At 37.9% G+C, this 23,797-nt stretch overlaps 1 protein-coding gene across 1 annotated transcript in view; it reads left to right on the forward strand.

The window, feature by feature from the left end:
• Positions 1-23,797, forward strand: part of PUDP (pseudouridine 5'-phosphatase) — a 61,105-nt gene that overhangs the window by 33,135 nt on the left and 4,173 nt on the right. The window contains exon 3 of the mRNA XM_071565977.1: positions 448-677. Coding sequence (XP_071422078.1) covers positions 448-677 — 230 coding nt within the window. The remainder of the gene's footprint in view (positions 1-447; positions 678-23,797) is intronic.

Genomic DNA, 23,797 nt, shown 5'->3' on the forward strand with positions numbered 1-23,797 from the left:
TGCCATACAGTGAGAAGAGTATATTTCTTTGATTCTTTTTTTCAGAAGCATAGCTGTACATGAAAGAAAATGTTCTCCCAAACTCTCAGAGTTTGAAATAATAAATTTACATAATGTGGGGACATCGCTTGATGAGTTTCTAGTGGGTGTTATTATATAATGATGTTGAACTAATTTTTGACATATTTTGAGAAAAACATCATTTGATAACAAAACAAGTATATATACACCTTGAAGAATGTTCCATGACTTTTGTCTGGGAATGGAACTTTTCAGATATAGCCAGAATTTTCTTTCATACCAATTGATTGAAATAGGTTATTACATTCAGGAAGACAGCATTGTTGAACTATTGCTAAATACTTTGTAATTAGGTATAAACATTAATACATATACCAACTTACATGCATATATATTAAAACTGAAATGTATGTATTTGTCTTGCAGGTGTTAATAAGCTGGTCCGTCATTTACACAAACACAACATACCCATAGCTGTTGCCACCAGCTCAGGTGAAGCCTCATTTCAGATGAAAACAACCAAACACAAAGACTTTTTTGGTCTTTTTCATCATATTGTGTTGGGAGATGACCCTGAGGTGAAGGAGGGCAAGCCACACCCTGATGCATTTCTAGTTTGTGCAAAGAGATTTCACCCTCCTGCACCTCCAGAGAAGGTAAGAAGGGGAGGGGACAAATTAAATTTAGGAATATTCTGTTTGGCCTCTATTTGGTTGTTTTTGTTTTTTTTAATTGTGATAAATAGATTAAATTTAATATAAATATTGTAAAAATCAGCAACCTCTATTTTCAAAGATGTTTGTGCTGTCAAAGAAAGAGATTTCCCCTCACTGCTTCTAGTATTTGTATTACAGATTGCTCTGATCTACTACATGGTACCATGCAGTAAGAGGAAAGTGTAATGATTTTCTGCTGTGTACATAAATCTGCAATCTCACCTTCACTATTCAAAGTTTGAAAACAGTTTTTTTAAGCATAGATCGGTTTATTTTTCATACATTCATGACTGATTTACCTCTTAAGTGTTGAAACATTCAAGATTGTTCTTTGTGAAGAGGGCATTTATTTTTCCTAAACCACATCTTTCCTCTTGCAGTCTAAATTTCTGCGATCATAGTTCTTGTTTCCGATTTAAAAATTATCAATTTAAGCAATCTTTCTCAAATAGTAGATGTGTTTAGTTTTTCCCTCATAATATATAACTTTCCAAATTTTATTCTGAAATAGAAATCTGTAGGGAGGATATTTGAAAGATAAACTGAGAGTTTTATTTTAAATTAAATTGCCTTTATCTTTACAATATTTTTCTCACTTCTCTGTCCCAAGTGGAACATAAGTTTTGAAGTTTCAGAGTTTCATTACTGAAGAAAAATGCATTACATACTAATTTTATGGAAGAAATTTAGGTAGATTAGACTGTGATTACTGTTCTCTCAGTAGGATTATTGAGGAAAAAATGGCTACACAAATACATACGGAATGATTAGCTAAGATTTCTCAGCCTTTCATGTTTCAGCTTCTCACCCAGAGTCTAAAAGAACTGAGAATACACAGTTCTGAGAATACACAGTGAAGTAAGTTTGGTGCAGTGTGGTTTACTGTTGACCAGTGATAATCAAACTGGGTTTGGGTTTTGGTTTCATTCGATTTTTTTTGTTCTGGTGCAAGTTCTCTTGATATTCTCTGTATGTTAATCAACTTCATTAGTAAGCTTGCATGTTTACAAAAGATACACCAAATGTACATAAACATGTTCACGCACATGACGTTGTATGGACATTGTTAGGTACTTGTGTGGGTAGGCCTTGTATGTGTGGCTTGTTCTAAATGTTGAAGAATCTGAGCAGCAAGGCTGTAAATCTCACCTTAGAGTCAAGGAGTTATGAATTTTGGATATGTTAATATTCAGTTCAGAGCAAATATTGAGAAGCAGTCCAAGATCTGATGAGATCAGATGGCAGGGAGGCATTGAACTGCCAGGGGACAGTCCCTGCTGAGACTCGAACTCAGGTCCTTGGGATTCAGAGTCTGGAGTGCTATCCATTACACCACGGGACCACCCAGGTAGAGAAGTATTTAATGTGATATATAAATGGATATGATGTGTGCTTTACTGTCATTGAAGGATGTCATAATTGTCCATCTGGGAATTTCTTAAATGTTGACCTTTAGATTTGCAGGTTTTGCTTAACTAGGAACTTAATAAGCATAATGAAACCAGAGAACAGGAATTTCAAACAAGATACACCCTTCAAATTTGGCCTAAGTCTTGCTATCTTGTGCTATCTCAAGCATCATATGAACTTCCGACACTAGCAACAATGCACAGTCATATAAATAATTAATTAAATCAGTCAGGTAATCAAAATATAATTTGGAGATTAAATACTAGAAAATTTACATTTTATTAATATTTAAATTAAAAATATGTGTTCCAAATTCTGCTCTCAAATGCACAGATGAAACTTGTGTGAAAGCCATCTGGAGCTGTACTTATGTAGAAACAATGTGTTCTTGAATATTGTAGAAATTTCAGGCCTCAATGTTCAAAACACTGTTCTTTTTCATAGATTTTATTTAGACAATTGAAAAACACTTTTCATAGTATTCTTTCTGTTTGGATTTTGGTGAGGGAATACTATTGAACTGGACATCAGTAAGTCCAGGGATCCTGATAGGAAACACCCTGGAGTGCAGAGGGAGCTGGCAGATGTTATTGCAAGACCACTTTCCATAATCATTGATCAGTCATGGCCACTGGGAGAAATGCTCAAAGAGTGAAGAAAGCAAATATCACTTCTGTCTTGAAGTTAGGCAAAGAGGAGGACAAAGGGATCCACAGACTGCTCAGCCTCACCTTAATCCATGGCAAAAGGTAATGGAACAATTAATCCTGAAAATTGTTTCCAGGCACAGTAAGGAAAAGCAAACCATCAGGAGCAGTCAGCATGGCAACACCAAGGAAAAATCATGCTTGACAAACTTGATTAACTTCTTTGATGAAGTTGTCTTACCTGGTGGACAAGGTGAGAGCAGTGGCTGTTGTCTCCTGTACTACAGGAGATGTGACACTCTCACCCCCATGATCTTCATAGAGAAGCTGTGGATGAGCAGACAGTGAGGTGGTTTGAAAACTGGCTGAATGGCCAGGCCTGGAGGGTTGTGATCAGTGGTACAAGCCTAGCTGGCTGTCAGTGAGTAGTGGTCAATAGTGGGTACAGCCCTGTTTAACAACTTTAATAACGTGGTTGGAATGAGGCGAAGAGAATGCTCAGGGGGATCTTACTGTGTATGAATATCTAAAGAGAGAATGTAAAGAAGGAGACAGGGTCTTTTCAGTGGTGCCCAGTGACAGAATATCCATAGACAGTGGGCACAGATATACACAGGAGACTGAGTATGTGGAAACACTTTTTTTTACTGTGGGGGTGACCAAGCACTTGTAGAGGTTGCCTAGAGGGTTTGTGGAGTCTCCATCCTTGGAGATACTCAAAATTTGTCAGTACACTGTCCACAGATGAGCTCTAGAGGTCCCTTCCAAAGTTACTCATCCTATGATTCAGTGATTAACTTCACAGATTTGATCTGGGGAAAAAAAATAAGACAACAAAAGTACTTTTGCTATATAATATTTTTCTGGTCCACTTTAATTCATAGGGCTCACATTATTAAAATCATGCTTTTGGTATTTATAAGTACTAGAATATTATTTTTTTGTTTTAAAAGAGTTCATAATAACATGGCCATTTGTGTGTATTTGTATATAAGATAAATTTTCAATACCATCTTAAAGAAGTTTTGTTTTATAATAACAAAAAATATATATAAATAAATTTATTTTAAATATGGCTCTAACTCAGAGGACTTCAGACATTCCTCTGCCAACATTTGCACATACTTCTCTCATCAAAACTACACAGATTAATTGTCTTCCTACTTAAGGGTGTTGTGGGCTAAGGCCTTCCTTTCCAGTATTTTGGTTGATTTGCCTATAGCTTTTCAGTAAAATAAAGGACCTTACTAGTAGTATTTCAAAAGCAAATAAATCCATTTATATCCACTGTTTAAAAAGAGGAATAGATTGTAGTAATACAAATGGTCATAACTCTCTTACCAAGAACCAATCTGTTCTATTTAAAAAGTTCCAAGTGATGTAAATCATCGCCTTAATTTAAACCACTATTTCTTTGCAGTTTCTTCCATTTCTAATTAATTAATTGATCCCATAGTTACAAATAATCTCTGTGCGAAATCTAGTGAGAGCTCATTAAATTTTTTTTCAGACTGATTAAATGGCATTAGGATTTATGAGTCTCAGTGGACTTTTTTTGTCATAGAATGGAGATGTTCAAAGAGAAATTTTCTGTGACTTTTTGCTGCAGATGTAGTGAAAGAGGAATAGATTCAGAATGGTATGACATACAAATATTTTGTAATTTTATTGTATATTGTACAAAGAAAGCAGAGGATGAAGAAGGGTGATTTAGCACTTGATGTAACTATCATTATTGTGGGTTTTTGTAAAAAGGATGCTAACCCCCTTTTTTTACCATTATCCTCTTAATTTTCTTTTTTTCTCCATTCAACTTCACCATTTTTAGTGTAGGCATGTAGTGTGTATATTTCCCTTATTATGATTTTCAGATTAGCAGCTATTTTATTAGTGATGTTTCTCTTATTCTTTATGTATACCTGGAGATTTAACTTATTAGGAGTCCTTTAGTTAAAGTACAGAAATTGCAGACATGAGCAGCCATTCCAGGTGGTACACTGAGCTGTAAATTGGAATCCCTGCTGTTGAATTCATGTATTTTAGTCATCATAAATCTGTTCCTTTTGCATTTTATAAATTAATTGACTTACTGATTGTTTGCAATTCACAGATTTGTTATTTTAGAGATAATAAAAGCATTAAATGTAAAAGCACGTTGACATTTTTCAGCTTAGTTTAAATCTACAGCAATAGCTGTTTCTTCAGCCTTAGCTGTGGTCTGTCCATTGCATAGGCCTATGCTACCAACTTTTCCTCATCTCACCTTCTAAATCGCTGTTCATGGTATAAGCCATTCTGATTTACCCAGGCTCTACTGTCTTATGTCCTTGGACTCACAGTTCTTACCAGTTATTTTAGCATGTTGCTAGATACTTGGTTTTTCCTGTGGGTATAACATGCAAGCGTAATGGTCAGAGTATGCCTGACTTTTAAGTGTTAGGCTGCATTCAGGAGGACAGATGTCAAAGAGTTTGTAGTCATTCACTGTTGGTTTTGGACACTCTGGTCTGTATAGAGGCATATACAGCACATTCCAGTGGCTGCTTGCTGCATGAAGAGGGATCAGTGTGCTCTTTCTGGATCATAGTGCATTTGGAGGTAGAAAGCAGAATTTAGGCTTTCTTTTTGGAAGCCACTTGACTTTCTTGTCCATACTGATGTAATTACAGTTCACTAATTAATTCAAATTAGGCATTTGATGGATTAGAGCCAATAAAGGACTTCTTATGTTGTCTGATTTGATGATGCCAGCTCCAAGTGTAGCCATGTGTTTAGTACACTGAATGAAGGTCTGGGATGTTTGAGTGTTTCTGGTGTGTGTTTCCTTATTGGGCTTTTTTTAAGATCATTTCGTCACTGCTTGCAGAAAGCGCCTCTATGGAGTCCCCTGTTAGCCTTGCATCCTCTGCTGCACTGTGGGCAACTTCCAGAGAGAGCAAAGACTCTCCCTTGGCAGAATTGTGTTGTCGAGGGGTTGGGGCTCCTTTGGAGGTGGTGGGACTGCTGAGCAACTGGTTTAGTGCTACAGGAGATTGAAACCACTGCTCCTGAGTACACACAGTGTGCTTAAGTTTACAGCAAAAGCAGAGTTCACTCCCTTAATGGGTTTAGATTGCATAGATGTAGATTTCATAGCTTTTACTGTTACTGTACATGGAGTGATTGGAAGGTGAAGGAACTCTGTCTCATCATTTTGGTGTACCCAAGTTAATTTAGTTCTGTCATGCAAAACACGCCCTGAAGTGTTGAAAGTAGATAACAACTGAAATCTGAAAGTGTGTATCTATTGGCTTAAGAACCGAATGTTTCCACTTCTCTGCCTTCCAACCACGATGAAGTGCCAAATTCACTATGAAACTCCCTTTTACTGATTTTATGCTTTTCTGAGAAATGAGTTTTTACTTTCATGTATTCATCCAAAATTGCCCAGTCTCAACAGCTTGTGTCTTTTTACCAGGATCTAAACATATCTTGCAGTTAGTCTTTTGTAAAGCATAATTGGAAAAGTAGTTCCAGCACATTTCTAAAATGTTAAGAAAAATTCACCACAGAGGACATAACAGTAATGTGGGACTTCTGTTTTCTTTTTAAAGAAGATCAGAAGAGAATTTTCTCCTTGTCTTGTCCACATTGTGGAATTCTTCCTCAAAAAAATTGGGAAAAACATCTTTTTGAGCAATTTTCAGGCTGAGAAATTCAGTGTTCCAGTCTGCGTTTCATTGGGGATTGTCCTGGTTACCACACGATGCATGAGCTGTTTTCTTAGGAAGGTTCTTGAGTAGAACTTTTTGCTGAATTCATAAAACTTTTCTTATTCTGCAGTGTGACTGAAGAATTATTTCTAGATGGCAACTTGTGTTTTGAGTATTTAGTATATGTCACTGGCCTAGTTCTTGAGTTCCTGCTACTGTGGGTGCTGCAAAATAGTAAACATAATAAATCCCCTTATTGCAGGAGCACCTATTGATTTCAGACAGACACTGGAAAAATTTAAAAGAATAAATTAATAAATCATACTTTTAAAATGTGTATTAAGCAATTTAAAATAGGTATTAAGAATTTGGTTTTATGTGTTAGGACCTCCATCTTGAAATACTGCTAGAAATTTTATACCTTGGGATGCAAAGAGCACCGCACTCCTAGTGGAATGTACTTTTAATGTAATACGTTGCTGAACAGTCTGTTGGCTGAACCCTGCACCTTCCTGAGCCTCTACAAAGTCTAAGCATGTAGCCCTCCCAGGCTGGATGATGAAGTCTGTGATTATGAAGCTCACCCCCCAGCTTCTATAAGTGTAACAGACATGGCTGTACAGAAAAGAATGTGAGATATTTCACCACATCTCATAGTCCATGAATTCTGAAGATGTACTTGTCATGACCCACTGGTAGAGGGTGTGATGTTTGTTACCAGACCATGTGTCAGGGAACTCATGTTTTATTATACAGTATTCTTAACTGTGGCAGCCAGCCCAATATTTAGACTCAAAGGTATTGGCTAACAACACCCTTAAATTCTTACAATACATTTCCACAAAAAGTGTCAGCTAACAAGCCCTTGATTTTGCACAGTACACTTCACAATTCACGCAAAATACACCTCAAAGGTACTGACTCACAAAGCTTAACACACAACCAAAGGTGCTGGCTCACAAGCCACAGAGACTTCCGCAAGCCCTCCCCCTCCCACGACTCTTCAGTAAGAGTATGGCGTTGAATATGATAGCCATACTTTTCCAGGGCAAAGGAAAGGAAAACAAGGAATATCAGCTCAGATCCTGCTTTGGTGCTGCTGCATGGATGGTCCAGAGCTGGGGTTGCAAAACAAAGGAAATGAAAGAGAAAAAAAGAGAGAGGGAAGAGAGACAAAAAGAGAGAGGGCCCAATGTGACATCTTTCATAACCTGGTGCACGCCTCATGTCGATTAGACTTTGCTTGTTTCATTCACATGTGCACAGCCAGCCTTTGTCCAGAAAAAAGAGAGTTGATGGGAAGGCTCAGTAGGACTCTCAAGGAGGAGCAGGAAGTTTGCTCAGAACAGCACTGCCCCCACCTCCATGGGACCTTCTCCTCCAATCACCTTTCATGCTGCAATACTCAGAACATTTGAGACAAAACATGCTTAGAGATCTGGTCCTCTGCACTACTATACACAGGCATCTTTTCCATACATCCATAATAGGCCACTATTTTATATTTACAAGATTATTAAAGGAAGCAGACTGTTTGTTTGGTTTTGTGTGTTTTTGTTTGTTTTGGTTTGTTTTTTTTCAATTATGCTCTCTGTTCATATGGTTGATTTTCTTCCTCCCTCTTCTCCTGAGGCGTGTGCTTTTGTGTCCCCACATGCACACACCCACCCTCTCAACCTACCCACCACTCCCTGTGCTGATAGTCTTTATTATATATTTGTGGAAATAAAATGAGATGTTGGATGGCTTGAAAGTAATTTAGCTTTTAAGGGTTTCAGACGTTGCCCTTGTTACTGCAGTGCATGTTTATTTATGGATGTATTTGTCTTACAGAGATGAAAAAAGTTATTGAAATTCCACGCAAAAAGTAACCTGGTCAAGGTTTGCTTTCCCTTAATGTATCTGATTGAAAGAGGAAAGAAGGATTATAATTGGTACTTAGTCTTTGGGGTACCCTACTTGGGGGGTGGAGAGGCAGGAATAATTTTTTCTTTTCCTTGCATTTGTCTTGATAATGTATCAAGCAGCTGCTAAGGGACTTGATGAAATATGATGCAGAATAATAAATTATGCTCTGCAGCCTTCTTTGCTTCTACGTGAGGTGAGTGTGTAAGCACAGAGAGACTGGTACACCTCCAAATTCTAAAAGCATTATATTCAGATTAGGAGGTCACTGGAGATGCGTTGCTAATTGTTTTAGGAAACTCATTATGGGTATTATCACATATTAATTATGCATGGTAAGTAGAAGAAAGAGGGAGGAAATCCTTATTTTATGATGAATTGCTCACTGAGTTATCTTTTCGTTCTTTCAAGACCTTGAGCATTTTCTTGGAGATGCCAAAAAGCAGTCATTGAATAATTAAATTTTAATTAACAAGAATTTTCACAAAAAATATTTTTAATGTGTTTTGGGTTATAGCAAGCATGAATAAATCCTCTTTCAATAACATCTAGCGCACTGATCTCTGTATGTGAAGTTAACTTTGTAATCACCCCAGAGCTTGTTGTAACTGCTTTTCAACAGTTTCAGGACAAAGACTGAACACTGAAACAAGGAATTGCATTGTTGGCAGTATTTTTTCAGTTGCTTCTTTGTAAATTATTGTCATGGGGAAACCTCTGGAAACCTTTGAAACACTAAGTTCAACTATGTCTTGTTTTAATGCACTAAGGCTAGGGGAGGGTAAATTCATTTTTGCATTCTTTTTCAGGTTTTTTGTTTACTTGGTTTTGTAATTTGCTCTTTTTGGAGATCTCATTGTAGTTTTCATAGAGCTGGTATATGTGATAGGGGTCTGCTTAATTGGTTGTGTGATAAAGGATTTGTAAGAGTCTGTCTTTTTGGCTTGGTTGCAGAAAACCTACATTCAGAAACATCAATTAACACTGGCAAATTATTTATAATCTAAACAGGGCAAAGGATTTTGTGCAGGTTTATTGCTGTATTACAAAATAAATGGACTTAAAGAAGGTTACAAAGTATACTCCATAAAACAATGTTGGAGATTTTATTATTATAGTTGTGATAGGTGTTAGAAAGATAAAAGATCTTGTAGTATCTGCAAGAGCTGAAGACATGAAGATTTAGTCTAGTTAAAAAGGATTCTTAACATTTCCATTCCAGCATCTTTTTATCTTAGAATAGTAGTGTGATTCAAAGCCGAGAAGGCAATGGTTCAAGTTAAGCTCCAGTAAGACTGAAGTGATTCTGATTTAAAGTATAATGCAATTCCAAGCAGTGGTAGAAATGCTGCCCTCCTATTCCATGAAAAGAAACCTTTTCATTTTTGTCTAAGTGATACTGAATATAGGAATTGCTGTTAATACTCAGTTTCAGTGTCCATCTTATCTTGGGACCATCTCTGATGGCAGCTAGTACCACAGGCTTACTTATTACCTTTTAGCTAGAGGGGGTTAATTTATCCACTTAAATTGAATTGCTCCCATATCAAGTAGTTGAAAGCTCTTTTTTTAACAAAAACAAACAAACAAACAGGCTATAGTAACCCTTGCACAGTATTTATTTGTTTTCTTGATACTGATGTGTGTCTGAGACAATGAATTCTGTAAATCTTTTACATATGTTCCAATGTCAGTTTTTTATATTTCATGAGTAAGAAAGATAAGTAATTGGTCTTCTGTTACAAGCCACTCCAGAAGGCTCAGCTTTTACCAGGTGTACATTTTAATTTTAGGCTTCAAGAGATTTGGCCTGTATGAACCCCTGTAAAACCTTTGGTTCTTTGATACCTTGAGTTTACATCTGGATAATAACCACACATTTTTCTCTAAGAAATTTCTTTCAATTTGGTAAAAGTATAGGCATTTTGGCAAAAAGGGTTTTATATGAAAAAAAAACATGCAAGTTCACAAAAGCAATACAACAGATTACCAGGACTAACAAGCACTGCTGTACTAAGGAACTTTTGTTACACCCAGCAAACACAAACTCCATGCCATTTAAGTTAGGTATCCACACCTTACAGAAAATAAGTGTTTAAGTTACCCACAAGAGGAAGAAAAGAATAAAGAAAGAGAGATTAAGAGAAGAAAGAATAAAGAGAGAAAAAACATAGCTACCAGTCAGAAGGTCATATGTTGATGGCTTTGAAGAGAACAGGCCAGGGCTCACATGAGAGACCACCTCATCTGCTCTGGTCACTGTGGCCACTCTCCCAGGAGGGACCTTTGGTTCACTGGCCATTCACTGTCCCGTTGGCCACAGTGAGGGGTGTCACAGACAAGCAGAGGCTCCAGGGGTGTGGTGTGGGTGGGTTATCAGGCACACCTTATTGACCGACAGGTACTCCGTGCAGCCTTCATGCCATGTGGCCAAACCTTGGGAGCTGTCTGGGCTGACCATGTGAACACTGCTAAAGGTCTGTTCCCCTTCCCTGACACACACACAGACAGACAAGGTGGTTCTGGCCAAATAATAACTGATCTGGTGTCTAGCATCTGCCACTCAGTGTTTTAAGTACTGCTTGCAAGATCTTTTTTTGGTTTTTTTGTTCTATAAATAAAACTCGAAAATAGAGTCTGTTCTGAACCTCACCATCTGAAAGGGTTGTGTTTGGAATTTTTTGGGGGGGCATAGGGTGGGTGATGCTATGGTTGGTTTGGGGTTTTTTCTCCTCATAAGCATTCTGATTGTATTTCTTTAGACCCTTCCTAGCATAAACATGTTAACATAGAAAAGTGTCTGTGGCATTATAACACATAGAACATTCCAGAGGAGACTACTTCATTTATGTCTGTGAGTATAAAACAGTATCACCTCACCTCTGAGTTTTCACTGAGCTGTCTACAGCAATGTCCAGTACTTAAACCAAATGTTAGAAAATGTAGATGTCATTTATTTTTTTCTAGCTAATGTGTGCTGCCTACATTTCTTGACCATTTTATTTCATTTGACACTTGACCACCCAGTAGACTACCTTGTCACTTCAAGGTTGTTAGAGATGCTATCCCAGATGACTTACATAACTTTATGTTGTCAGCAGATTTTACCAAATATAGGGATAAGGATTGCTAGTCAATACTTCCCTGAATAGAATGAGAATTATTTTAAAATTCATCTGTAACTATTTTCTGAATACTGGCATAGTAATGGAAATGGTTTTGATGTTAGTAACTCCTTTATTTCATAGTTCAGTTGCCTCGAGGCCTCAAGGTGTTGCTGACTAGCAAAGACTAGTTGATGAGATTTCATCCATTACTGAAATTATCTTCTGTCACAGAATATGTTTTCCTCCATTAGAAAATTGTCCTCTTTCTCCTGAACAGATACCTGGTCACAGTGATCCATTCAGTTACTGTCTCCAGAATACATTCTTGCATCCTGTAGCTCAGACTGGAGACATCAAAGGTTGCAGCCTATTGTCCTGAACTTCAAAACTATTACAGACTCAAAATATTACTGACTCAAAAAAGTGCCATGGGCAAAAAACATAATGGTATGTAACTTATCTTAATGCTTTTCACTTTCAGTAATGCAGTTACCCCAAGAGAATTACAACAGAACCTTTCATTTTATGAGGGAATGATCATATGTCTTAGGTAGAATGCATTTGCAGTTTTAAGATTAGCTATGATACATCATTTGAAGACTGATTTCAGTTGTGAGTTTTTATCTTTCCAGGCCAAAAATTTTCATTCAGAAGGTTTTTTTTTTAAATTTCATCAAAAAATATTTGAAGTTATTTTAAGACGTTCAGCAGAAGATAATAATATTTTATAATTATAGTAATAACTAGTACAATGGTCATAGAATAACTTCTATATTGTGTGAAGTAGGTGTTTGAAGTTTGGGAAGGTGGAATTTCTGCAGTCAGGTGTTCTAGAAGTCAGGAATAATGCTCTGACTACCATACTGTGACCTAGGAATGCTTCTGAGTTCCCTGATGTTTTCTGCTTAGCATGGTCATCATATTTATACTTAAGTACACATTAAACCGTGAGGGGATAAAAAGCATCATATTAATGTATGCTGGATCATAGGCACGGAGTGTGCTCTGGACAACTGTTGGAGAACTGAAATAAACATCTAAGAGTGTAGGAAGTACAGATGTAGCTTGTAGAAAGTAATCATTACATGCACACTGGTTGATGTATAATGATCATTGTGGCTTTTTTTTCGTGAACAAGATTCCAAGTTCCTATTTTAGATGACAAGCAGGTATTGTCCCTTGTCATTCCTGATAGAATTAAGAACTAAATCAGACAGCTCTTCATTAGCTTTCATCTGTGTTCCCTGCTGCCCTGGTCTAGCAAGGAGCAAAAGCGATTTAAACAAGACAAATTTCAGTTAATAGCTCAGCAATAAGAAGAGGAGGAAGAAGAGCATGTACCAGTGATTCCTGAAAGGGTGTATTTTTAAAGATACTGCAGAAGGATGAAGAATGTAGGCATGGAGATTGTACAAGGCACAGAGGTCAGCATGATATAAGACGTACGGCTGGAAGTGGGAGAAAGAGATAAAGAATGCAATTAAGTGGAAGGATAGAAGATGTCTAGGGAGTAGAAGGAAATAAAAGCAAGACATGCAGTAATTGTGGGTAAGATAATATAGGACCTTGAAGATGAAAGTGAAAACTTGAATTTGTGACTGCATTAAGTAATCTATATAGCTTTATTATAAATTATAAAGAGTTAATAGTGTGCAGTAGCCCATTTGTCCTTACGGCTTTCTCAAGCACTTTTTTAGGGAGTGTAGATGAAGAGTGAGGAAACATAGATAAGTTAATGATCTATATACTGAAATAGGAAAAGCATTTACTTATTTGAGGCTAAACATTCTGTCTCAAGAGGATTGGTAGATGTGACAGAGCTAGCATTATGGCAAAAAGTCTTTGAACATTTAGGATGCTACATGTCTAAATTTAAAATCTCATGAAGATAGTGGAAAGAGTCAACTGCAAATGTGCTCTTTGGCATGTCTCTCAAAGTAAAGAGGTTTTCTTTAGAAACACTTATGTCAGAGTTTCATCTTCTCATATTACATTAACTAGTAATTCTAAAGCATTTGGACAATTTATTGCTGTCCCTTCCTCCTGTCACTTGGGTTTTTTTTCTTATCATCTTAGCAATCAGCTGAAGAGCAAGTATGCTTGAAAGATGATTGTTGACTTTGAGTAGGCTGATGGAAAACTGTTTCACTGATATCTTCCTATTTACGGTTCCTCTTTACAGCTGTGATATTAGTAAATGACAGCCTTAATTTTCTTTAAGATGATGAATATTTAGTGGAGTAACTGTCTTGTTTCTCTGATTTTGTTTTAATAATACAGTATTAATGAAGGGTGAATAAAAAGTTCCTTAAGTCAGTTATTCAGAAAAGGCTTTCAGTGTAGTTTCCCTCAGAAATTTTGAAATGTATCTGTTCTTTTAAGGAACAATTCAGTCTCATCAGCTTTAACACCATTTTTAAAAATCTGTGAATTGAGTCCTTAGCTGCTCTGTCTGAGTTGAGTATGTGATCTGGCTTTGTGTAAAGTGATTGCTAGTAAGAGCTTCAGGCTCAATGTCAGTCCAAGGATGAAGAAATCTATCATAGAATGCTATATTTTAATAAAAGGATTTCAGTTACTTGACAGTATAAAGACATAATAATGCTTGTGACACGCTGTGGTGTATTGCTTTAGGATCAGACTGAACATTGGAATAATAGCAGCATCAAGAAGAAAGAAAAAATAGGATGTCTGATTTGAGCATTGCTTTTCCTTCCATTGATTCTATATTTAGGGTAGTGTATGGCACGTCAAGCCCCGGTTATAAAGACCTGTGAAAGAAACTACTTGGATTCCTGGTCTTGCATGTTAGGAATCAAGCAGCATGTGATGCATAAACTTGCATAGAATTGGATAGATCCTAAGGAAGATCCACTACAGGATGCAGATATTGGACTGTGTGTTAAAAGCTTGTCTGCAGACTGATGTAGGAGATGAGAGAGGTGACAGCAGGTGCGGGATCCCAAATCACACTCTGCCCAGCTGCTCCTACACCTACCGCAGAAGCTATCATCACACCTGGTCTCTATAAGACCAGGGCAGCACAGATTCCCAAAGGCAGACAGGAGCCCACATTAAGGACTCAGAGGGAGGGACAGCCTGTTCAGGCCCTCCCAGCGCTGTCCCAGGAAAGCTGTCAAAGTGAGTAATCCAACCATGAGACCCATCAAAGTGAATCAGTGTAGGATACCCTTTTGGACGGAGGGGCGATGCTGCCAAGGGCATGGCACAGAGTACGGGATGCAGAGGAGGAGGATTTGGGGGTTGATCAGAACTTATTACAGGGAGATAGAGTGATAAGAGGCTAAAAAAACACTGGATGTGTAAGACACACTTTTCTGGCCATATGCAGTTCCTTCCCAGTTTAGTGTGGCCTACATTAGCAAATTCTACTTCTAACTGAGGGACATCTGTTCTGTGAGTCTGTATGTGTGTATGGCCAACAACTGGAGTCAGACCCTGAGCAGAGGCCCGTATGTCCATGGTGCCCGTGGCTGAAGTGAGCAAGGGTCTGGGTGCTGGCAACTGTGCAAAATCAAGTGCCAGCCCCCAACACGGGACTGCAGGTCACAGAGACCCAGCCCATGCATCTGCAGTGCCAGTGGCTGGACCGAGTGAGAGCAAACGTGTGAGTGCTAGTGAAGAGGCAGCTGAACAACCTTGTGGGTCCATGGGAGTGCTGAGTATGGGAAGCGGCATTAATCTGTGTATATAGATACAGGTAGACATGTATATTTATTTATATGTTTGTGTGCATGTGCTTTCTGCGGGATTATGTGCTCAGCCTTGCTACTGTTTGGACCAGGAGCACAGAGCTGTAGCTGCCTTCCCTCTCTTGGGCTACTAGATGAGGCTCTATCTCCAAACAGCACGAACCCATTCCCTACAATCACATTTCTCTCCATAAAGAGAGACTGGATAACCAGATAAGGTGTGGATGTTCCAGGTACTCCTTCACTTTCAGCCTCCTAATTAACCTCCTCCTTTCTAAATGTCTCCCAGTGCCATTTGAGCTGAGTTACATAGCACGAAATATACAAAGGAAACATAGAGCTGTGTCCCTGCTCTGTTTTGCCTTTCCCTCTCATCCACATTGCCCAGAGTTAGGGTGTGTCTACATCATCTCCTCCACAGAGGCTATCCTCATTTCAGTATTCTGACCACCTTTAATTAAAACTGTTTCTCATTTCTGTGCCCCTATTTGATTTTGTTTGATGTAAGTTACTGGCATGGAATATTAATTTTTTAGTTGAGGTAGTCACTATAAATGTCTGTTTTAATTTCTAGATTTATGGAGTTTGCATATTAGTATAAATAAGTTCATCAATACTTCTTTCTTTTTCACTTAGAATTTCTCTTACTACTATGCCTTTCTTCTTGCTTCAAGAGAAAGAAAAGGGACAGATTGTTTAAGAAGAATCTGGATTTTCTGTTTACAGAGTAATAAATGTTCTGAAATGAACTGCAGTTGTGTATGTTGTAAAATTGCTTTAGTTTGACAGGTTAATAAATCTCAGTCGAAGGTCTGAATGACTAGAGATATTAAAAGCTTTTGTTTCCTGACAAAACAAAACGAACCAACCACCTTTTTGCATTTCTTCATAAATACAGAAAAGGGTTCAATACTATTTCAGTTGACCATGGCTTTCAGTGTATTTGCAAAGTGTGTGTCTTTCACACAGTTGCTTTGGCTTTTTTGGGTGGTTTTTGTTTGCCTGTTTTTTTTATTTTTGGTGTGGAAATCATAAACCAAAATTACCTCAATTGGCCAATGTTAAAAATGCTGTGGAACTTCAAGTACACATGTTCCTGATGCAGACAATGAATTGCTACATCTTCAGTTGACTTTTGCAAGTATCAATAAACTTGCGAATTTTAGAGAACTTAAATCTATGTTTTCAAGCTTACACGTATGTTCATCTTGTGGATTCATTTGTTATGTCACTTTCATGCACAGATGTGCAAGACAAATCTACCCTGTATTCATTCTGCAATGAGGATCCTTCCAGCTGCCAGATTTAGGTAGCCAGTTGGCTCTGGATCCATCTTCCTGCTGTTGGCACCTGGAATCATGAGGCCCCAAGGTCACAGGCCTGCTCTAGTCCTTGGTGCAGATCCTTCTCACTTCACATGACTTCTCTTACCCACACCTGTGCAGTGGGTGGCTTAGACACATCTCAGCCAGTGGTTCTGAATCCTTGTGCTTCCCTCTCAATACCTTCCACAGAGTCTCTCTTGTGCAGACACAGACAGGTCTCATGGACAGCCCCAGATGTCATAGTCTGTGCAGCAGCTGGCCAAGGCTACCTTGTGTCTACCCTGTCGTTCCAAGAGCCAGAACCAACTGTGCTCTTACCCATAGGGACATGCCTGGCTTCCAGGATGCTTCACCTACTTGCCAGCTAGTCCAGCATGCTCTTTACTAGCCCTCACACCCTCTCTTGCACACCCACCCTCACTGCAGGTGCTGCTGTGGAGACACGTGGGACCCCTGGTCCGACAGCAGGACTGACAGTGAGACATCCATGCACTGTGCATTCACAGTAGTAAGCTCGGGAAAACTATCAGAAATGGAGTTTAATTAGAGGAGACAGAACAGACTGCACAGACTGGTGTGGGAACAGCCAGGCACAGAAACAGATGGCCCCTACTCACACCCCACCAGCCCCTTCTGTTCCACGTTCCCACGGGGTGCCCTGACCCATGAAGCCTCTCCTACTGGCATGTCTCTGCAGGTCTGGCTTTGTGGCATCAGGAGTGGCTCGTCCAGGACCTCCACTGCCCTTGCAGGGCTGTTGGGGCTCCCTCCTCCTGCCCCATCAGGCAGCACCAGGATGAGCTTTAGTAGGCTGATGACTGCTGTGGTGGGTCTGGGAGCAGCTGTCCAGTGTGGTTTAGGCTCACCCACCTACCCTTGTGGCTCCTGCTGTGCTCCTTCCTCTGTGCAGTTTTGTCATGTAAAGTAATGTGTGTATGCATATATGTGTGTATTTCTAGAGAGGAAAATGTACAGATCCCTCTCTGTAGAAAAGTGGCAATTTTAACTACTTATGTTCCATACATGCTCTTTGGCCTTGGTAGTAAAAGGCTATTTCATAGCCACAGAACATTTAGAAGGAAAGATTCTTATTAATTAAGATCTGCCTACCTAAGCTGTGTTCCTTTTCTTTGAGGGGAATAGTTAGGATGGCACCCAAAGCAGGGAGAAAAAAATTAGCTGATAGGGAAGTAGGAAAACATGGACTAGAGAACATTCGCTGGCATCTCACAGCACTGCCACTGCTAAGCAGAAGAACATCTGGTTCAGAAAAGCATTTTGCGTGTCATGATCAACATTTTTGCTCTCCATCGAGGTGCTAGATGCTGGTTATCTATCTGAACAAGCTCAAAATGACAATGATCACTTGATTTGCAAGGCTTTCCTCCTGCTCTTGGGGTAACAAAGTTAAAACTTGATCACCTTGACCTTATAGTAAGGGTAGTTCTAGACAGAGTAATTGTATCTTTCTGGTTTTAACCTGTGGTGGTATTTGGTAGAACTACCTGTTAAATTGCTACTTTCATTGTCAGTGAGGAGACTGTTCTCTATGGCTTTAAAAGTATTGTAATGTTTTTTCTGCAGATGCAGGGTCAGTGGAGAAAACAGAAGTTTTAGTATCTTTTCTCCCACTATTCTCCTTGCCAAGACTAGAATTGCAAACCTTTGAAGATTATGAAACGGATACTTTTAGCCACAGATCTGCAGAACCAGAACATAAATGCCCAAGACAATCTTTATGTGTGGATGAGATTTTCAGTCCTCAATCTCTAGACATATTTGCTATTTGATTTGTAAGTTTTCTCTGTTTAATAATGAATCCTACCGGTATCTCATTAGAAGCAATTAGAATCAATTAGCAAAGATTTGAATATAATAAAAGCACTACAACTTCTAAAAAACCCAAAAAAAACCTAAAAAAATCAAAACAAAAACTAACCAACCAACCAAAAAAAAACACAGGAAAAAATCACCTGAGATATTTCCTGTGCATTAAATCACAGGGTTAGAAATTCTCTCTTCATCTGACAGCCTGTCATTTATTTTTTGTAGTCACAGCATATTTTATCTGGTAGCCAGAACATACCATTCAGTGGATAGTATGGCAGTGATACTTTGTCACCTTGACACACCTGCTACAGTCTGGTCTCCCTAGGGAATCCTTATACACTGTCTGGTTGCTGAAGCTTCCAAGTTATCAGCAAAATGCTGCTCGTAGCACTCAGCTGCTTGTCAATTTATCCAGATTCTTGGCAATACCTTGGCATCTATTTCTTAACTGATGGTGTTGCTGTGTTAGAGGTGGCTTCTTTCCAGTCATGTATTGTGATGCTCAGAGCAATGTAAAATCACTCTTTCCAATATGCCATGGTAGTCTTACTAAAATATATACACAAAATTTGTTTTTAAAAGGAAGAAACAAAGGGTGGAGTATGCTTAGGCAGAGATGACTTAGTATTTTTCCCCAAATAAACTTTAGTTATAAGCACATTAAATCTCATTCAGATGCTTCTCTGTAATTTGACTGCAATCATTTGTAGTGTTGGCAATTTATCTTTTACTTAACTGTGAAGAAATGTGTTTATATCAGTATTAGGGTGACTGAGACACTTCTAAATGAAGTGTTTTATATTCTCATCATAGATTTTCTAATGGTCACTTGTGATATGTTTTGTGTGTGTTTTTTGCACATTTGTCATTCAGAACTTTAAATTTAGAAGTTCCATTGCATTCCCATCTGTCTCTGCACCAGTGAGTGTGGCTGCACACTTTTAAACAGGAAAGAAAAGCAAATTGATTTCCTTTGCTCAGAAGAAAAGGTAATTACAGTGGTTGGTGGACACCAAGTTGATCATGAGCCAGCAATGTGCTGTTACAGCAAAGGCAGCTGATGAGGAGTGTTGCCAGAAGATGGAGGGAGTTGATTCTGCCCCACCACTCAGCAATGGTGAGGCCACACCTGAAAAATACTGTATCTGATTCTGGGTTCCCCAGCACAAGAGACATGGAGCTACTTGAGAGAGTGCAGCAAAGGGATAATGAGATAGTTAAGAAACCGCAGCATCTCCTATATGCAGAAAGGCAAAGCAGCATGATTTTTAATTTTTGTTCATTGTTTACTCCGAAGCATTAATTTATATCCTACAGCCCATATTACTTTCATGGAAAATGACCTGTTACTCTTCCTGTAAGCATGCCTGAGTAAAAAGTAAGAGCTATGAGCCTTAGTTGAAATGATTCCTTTTGTCTAGAAAACAAGTAAGCACACCTTGATAACTCTCAGTCATCAATGCATTTTAAAAAGTGTTTCTACTCAGTATTTTAAATAGCTACATGATAGCATTAGGGGAATTGTGACAGAAGCATGTTGAAATATATTGCAACAGGAGTCTAATCCTTAGATAACTTTCTACATATGAATTAATTTTTAGAGTGTAATAATTTTCTTATTTTTAGAAATATTTGGATTTAGAGTTTACAGTGGAAAGAAAGTTTCTAGAGGAGCAGTCTGTTTTAATGCTTAATTCACATAAAACTTCTTGATATTCACTGGCTTTCGATCTTACAGTTTTCATGGCTTGAAATGCCAATGTAATTATCACTTCCCTAAAATAAACAAAGCAAGCTGATATAAAAAAGCTAGAGATTAATGTGAAAAAGATTTTTTCTATACTGAACTCTTGAAAAAAATAATTACTACCATTTTTCAAACTTTCGTTCCTAATATTCTTTTTTTAACCAATAGTAATTGTGTTGATCTAGTAAGATTTTCTGTGCACTTAAACTTAATCCCTCATTCAGGATTAGAAGAGTGTTGTCCATTGAATTAATTTTTTCTCATAATAAATAGTTCAAAAGGGGTGTGTAGTATATGTAGAAATATGTTTTTTGTTTTTAATTCTTTAGCTTGTGGTCATAGATTTCATGTTCTTTAGAAATAGTTTAGTACACAGAAATACTTTCTCAACTAGAGAAAATTATGTAAAGAAGTTTTGAGTTCTGAGCTCTATTTGCTTGCACAGTCAAAGTAACTTTGCCAAATAAGAGACTGAGAAATCATCTTTTGAAATCATGCGGACAGTCACTTAAATAGATCTGATTATTGATGTAATGAGGCATTTCATTTCAGATGTGATATTTTTAGATTGCTGTTGCAAAAATAAATTACGGAATTGTGACATTCATAACCATAACTGCATGCCCACAGGTAGGCTTGTGTTGAAAGAGAAGATTCTGCAAAACTGTGAACAGCCATTTTGTGGTTTTACACATAGAGTCAGCTTTCAGCGTGCCAGGGATAAGAAAGTAGTTTGTAGGGATGAATCCCTATGATTCAAATGCTACCTAAAAGGAAGATTTATATTAGTCTTAAATTTAGGAGTTAATATTTTTTCCAACTTAGTTTTGTACATTGTTGTCCACTTTCCTCTTAAGAAAAGCAATGGTGAGAAGAGAGAATTGCCATTTTGAATATAAGTACTTATTTCCTGTAGTTGAAAAATGTAGAAAATTATTATTAGAATGTTGTTAGTGTTTTGTTTGTTTTACTTTAAGGTGCTAATTTCTGGCTTCATGCTTGGAGTTTTATGCTAATAATCTTAAATGTTCTCTGTGATAACTTTCAGCTTTGAATTTGGAAAGAAAGCCTCTTTTCTTCCTGATCATGAAGAGTTAAAGAATAACACAGCTACATCTGACCAAGTCATTCCAGAACGGTGGCACTGTGTTGTGTACTGTTCAATGAGAAGCTTGTACTGAATAGAAAAAAAAAAGCTCTTTTCCATGATATTTTTGCACTCCCAATGAAAACCTGTTTAAAGGTGAATGTTTCTTCTCACCCTTTCTTTCTTTACTGAAGAAATTAGGAAATGACTTTATGTCTAAAGCATATGTGGGTTGTTATTTACACTTCTGTCAAAGATTATACAATAAATAAATGGTGTTTTAATCAGATTAAGGTAAATTTCAGTATGCAGGCTGATCTTTCCGTGTGGGAAAATAACACTGGAGACATTGTAGAGAAAAACAAACTATTGCAAAAATAGATAGAAAAAAAGTAGATTGCTCTGTGAGAATCAGATGTCTTCTACATCACCTGCTGAGTCAGCTGTAGGCAAGTGATGGTGTCCAGTTACACAAAACAAACAGACAACCTGCCTGCTGCACTGCACCTGTGGGTTTCATTGTGTTTGTCAGGAAATAATTACAGGGCCTACTTCCAGTTTCACTTTGAGACTTAGAATTTAGGTGCATCAAAACAGTTCTTGCTTTGGATCTACCTGGTTTGTACCTCTGATGTGTTTGCTCATGAGACGAGGCCAGCCTCTTCAAGGTGCAGAGTGAACATGCAGTAGGCAAGAGGCACAGGCTGGAACAGAAGAAACTCCTGCTAGATTCTCGAAAAACTGTTTTCATCTCAGTGATGGTGAAATACAGGAACAGGTTGCCCAGGAGGTATGTGTAATCTACATACTTCAAGATACTCAAAGCTCCCCTGGTCAAGGACCTGAGCAGCCTGCCTTGACTGGACCTGCATTGGATAGGAGTGTTTCCAAATGGCCTCCAGAGATCCCTCTCAGTGTATATTGTCCTACGGTTCTGAGCTCTGCATGCAAGGTGCATTTGCTTGAATGTATTGTGTCTTACATGTCAAGGAGGTCAGTGGTTTTAGTAAAGGTACTTCTGTGTGGAAGGGAAGGCAGCAAAATTAACTATTTCATTGCACAGAATTCTATTTTAGGCCACTTTTACAGGTACATGGCATAAACCCCCAGCATGTTATGCAGTATGAGTAGCCTCAGCAGAGAACATCTTGAGTATTTGCCTTGTGTTCTCCGTAAAAGAACAATACCCTTCTATGGCTAATCCAAGCTGCAGTTGATTGAGTTAGATTTCTGCTGCCAGGATAATTGGACACTGTTTCAGAAACGCCTGGGAATTTCTTGAGGCCTGTAACACAAGTTACCATACAAAGTTCCCAGTGTGCTGTCCTCTAAACACACAGTGCTCTGTGAAAAGAGTGCTCCAGCCATCCGGAATGATCAGAGTAACCCCGCATGTAAATGTGACCTTCTCGCTGCCTCACAGAGCCGCTGTGTCTGGGGCTGACTGTCACTCACAGAAGCACTTTCTTTCACTTGATCCAGTCATGAAAACAAGCAAGAAATTTGAAATTTCTCCTCATCCTTCCCCATCGAAACCATTTTACTCCTTCTGGCCTGACTTAAGATAATGTTCTGTGAACTGGTTTATGGGAGAGGAGTTGCTGGTGTGGGCTGAAATGTTAAGTGACATTTATGCAAGAGTTAGAAATGCAGAAGAGTCTAATTATGTGCAGATGTAACAAACTTCTTTTTTTTCCTTTTTTTAATTATGTTAATTATTTTTTGTCTTATAAGTTTTATGGTAAATAATTTGAGTCTTCTATTGGTCTGCAACATATTCCTAGTAACTAGTTAATAAAAATCTTAATTAAAAAGCATGTGTGCATATAATTTCCAAACAGTTCTTAATATGAATCATTGACTCATAAAGAATGGTGGCTGGTAGTTAGTATTCTGGATACTCTGGTACTTAATTCATTGGATTTTAAATTTCTAGCTTGTTTGTTCATTTGTTACAGCCTTTAAAAACGTCTTGGCTTACTCCTCATTTTCCTTGATGGAACCAAGTTGTAGGGCTGTAAGCAGCATGACTTTCTTAATAGCATATTTAATATGTTTCTGTTATCCCTGGTTAGTCAAATTGGCACATGTCCTTAAAATAAAATGAAGTGTAATTCATTATTGTATTCATTATTGAGACTCTTCCCAACTATTTCTGGAAGGAGTGTAAGTCCAAAGATTAGGAGAGAAACATTAATCAAGTTATTTCATTATTGTTTTTTGTTAATTCATCAGAGAATTAACACAGTAGGAGACCAAAACTGCAAATATTATAGCTGCTTAAAGTGGATTTATTAAATAATGTTTTACTAACTCTAGTGGTAAATGGGTCATGCTTCCTCTCTCTTTTTGTGAATTTCCACTGCCTGCCTTAATAGGCTAACAGCATCTTTTGAGCATCTCAACATTTTGTATGGGATATAGATGAGTCCATGTTGTATTCTGAATTATATTATGATTCTTGAAAATTTCTGGGTCACTCACACTACTAACACAGTTACTCAGTAATTAAATTATTTTGAAAATCTGAAAAAAATTGAGCAAAGAAAAAAAATAAAAGCTGTTAAGCAAAACACAAACCAGTAGTAGTATCTTTC

Source organism: Pithys albifrons, chromosome 1, assembly GCF_047495875.1.
Source record: "Pithys albifrons albifrons isolate INPA30051 chromosome 1, PitAlb_v1, whole genome shotgun sequence".
In the NCBI taxonomy this organism is placed as follows: Eukaryota; Metazoa; Chordata; class Aves; order Passeriformes; family Thamnophilidae; genus Pithys; species Pithys albifrons.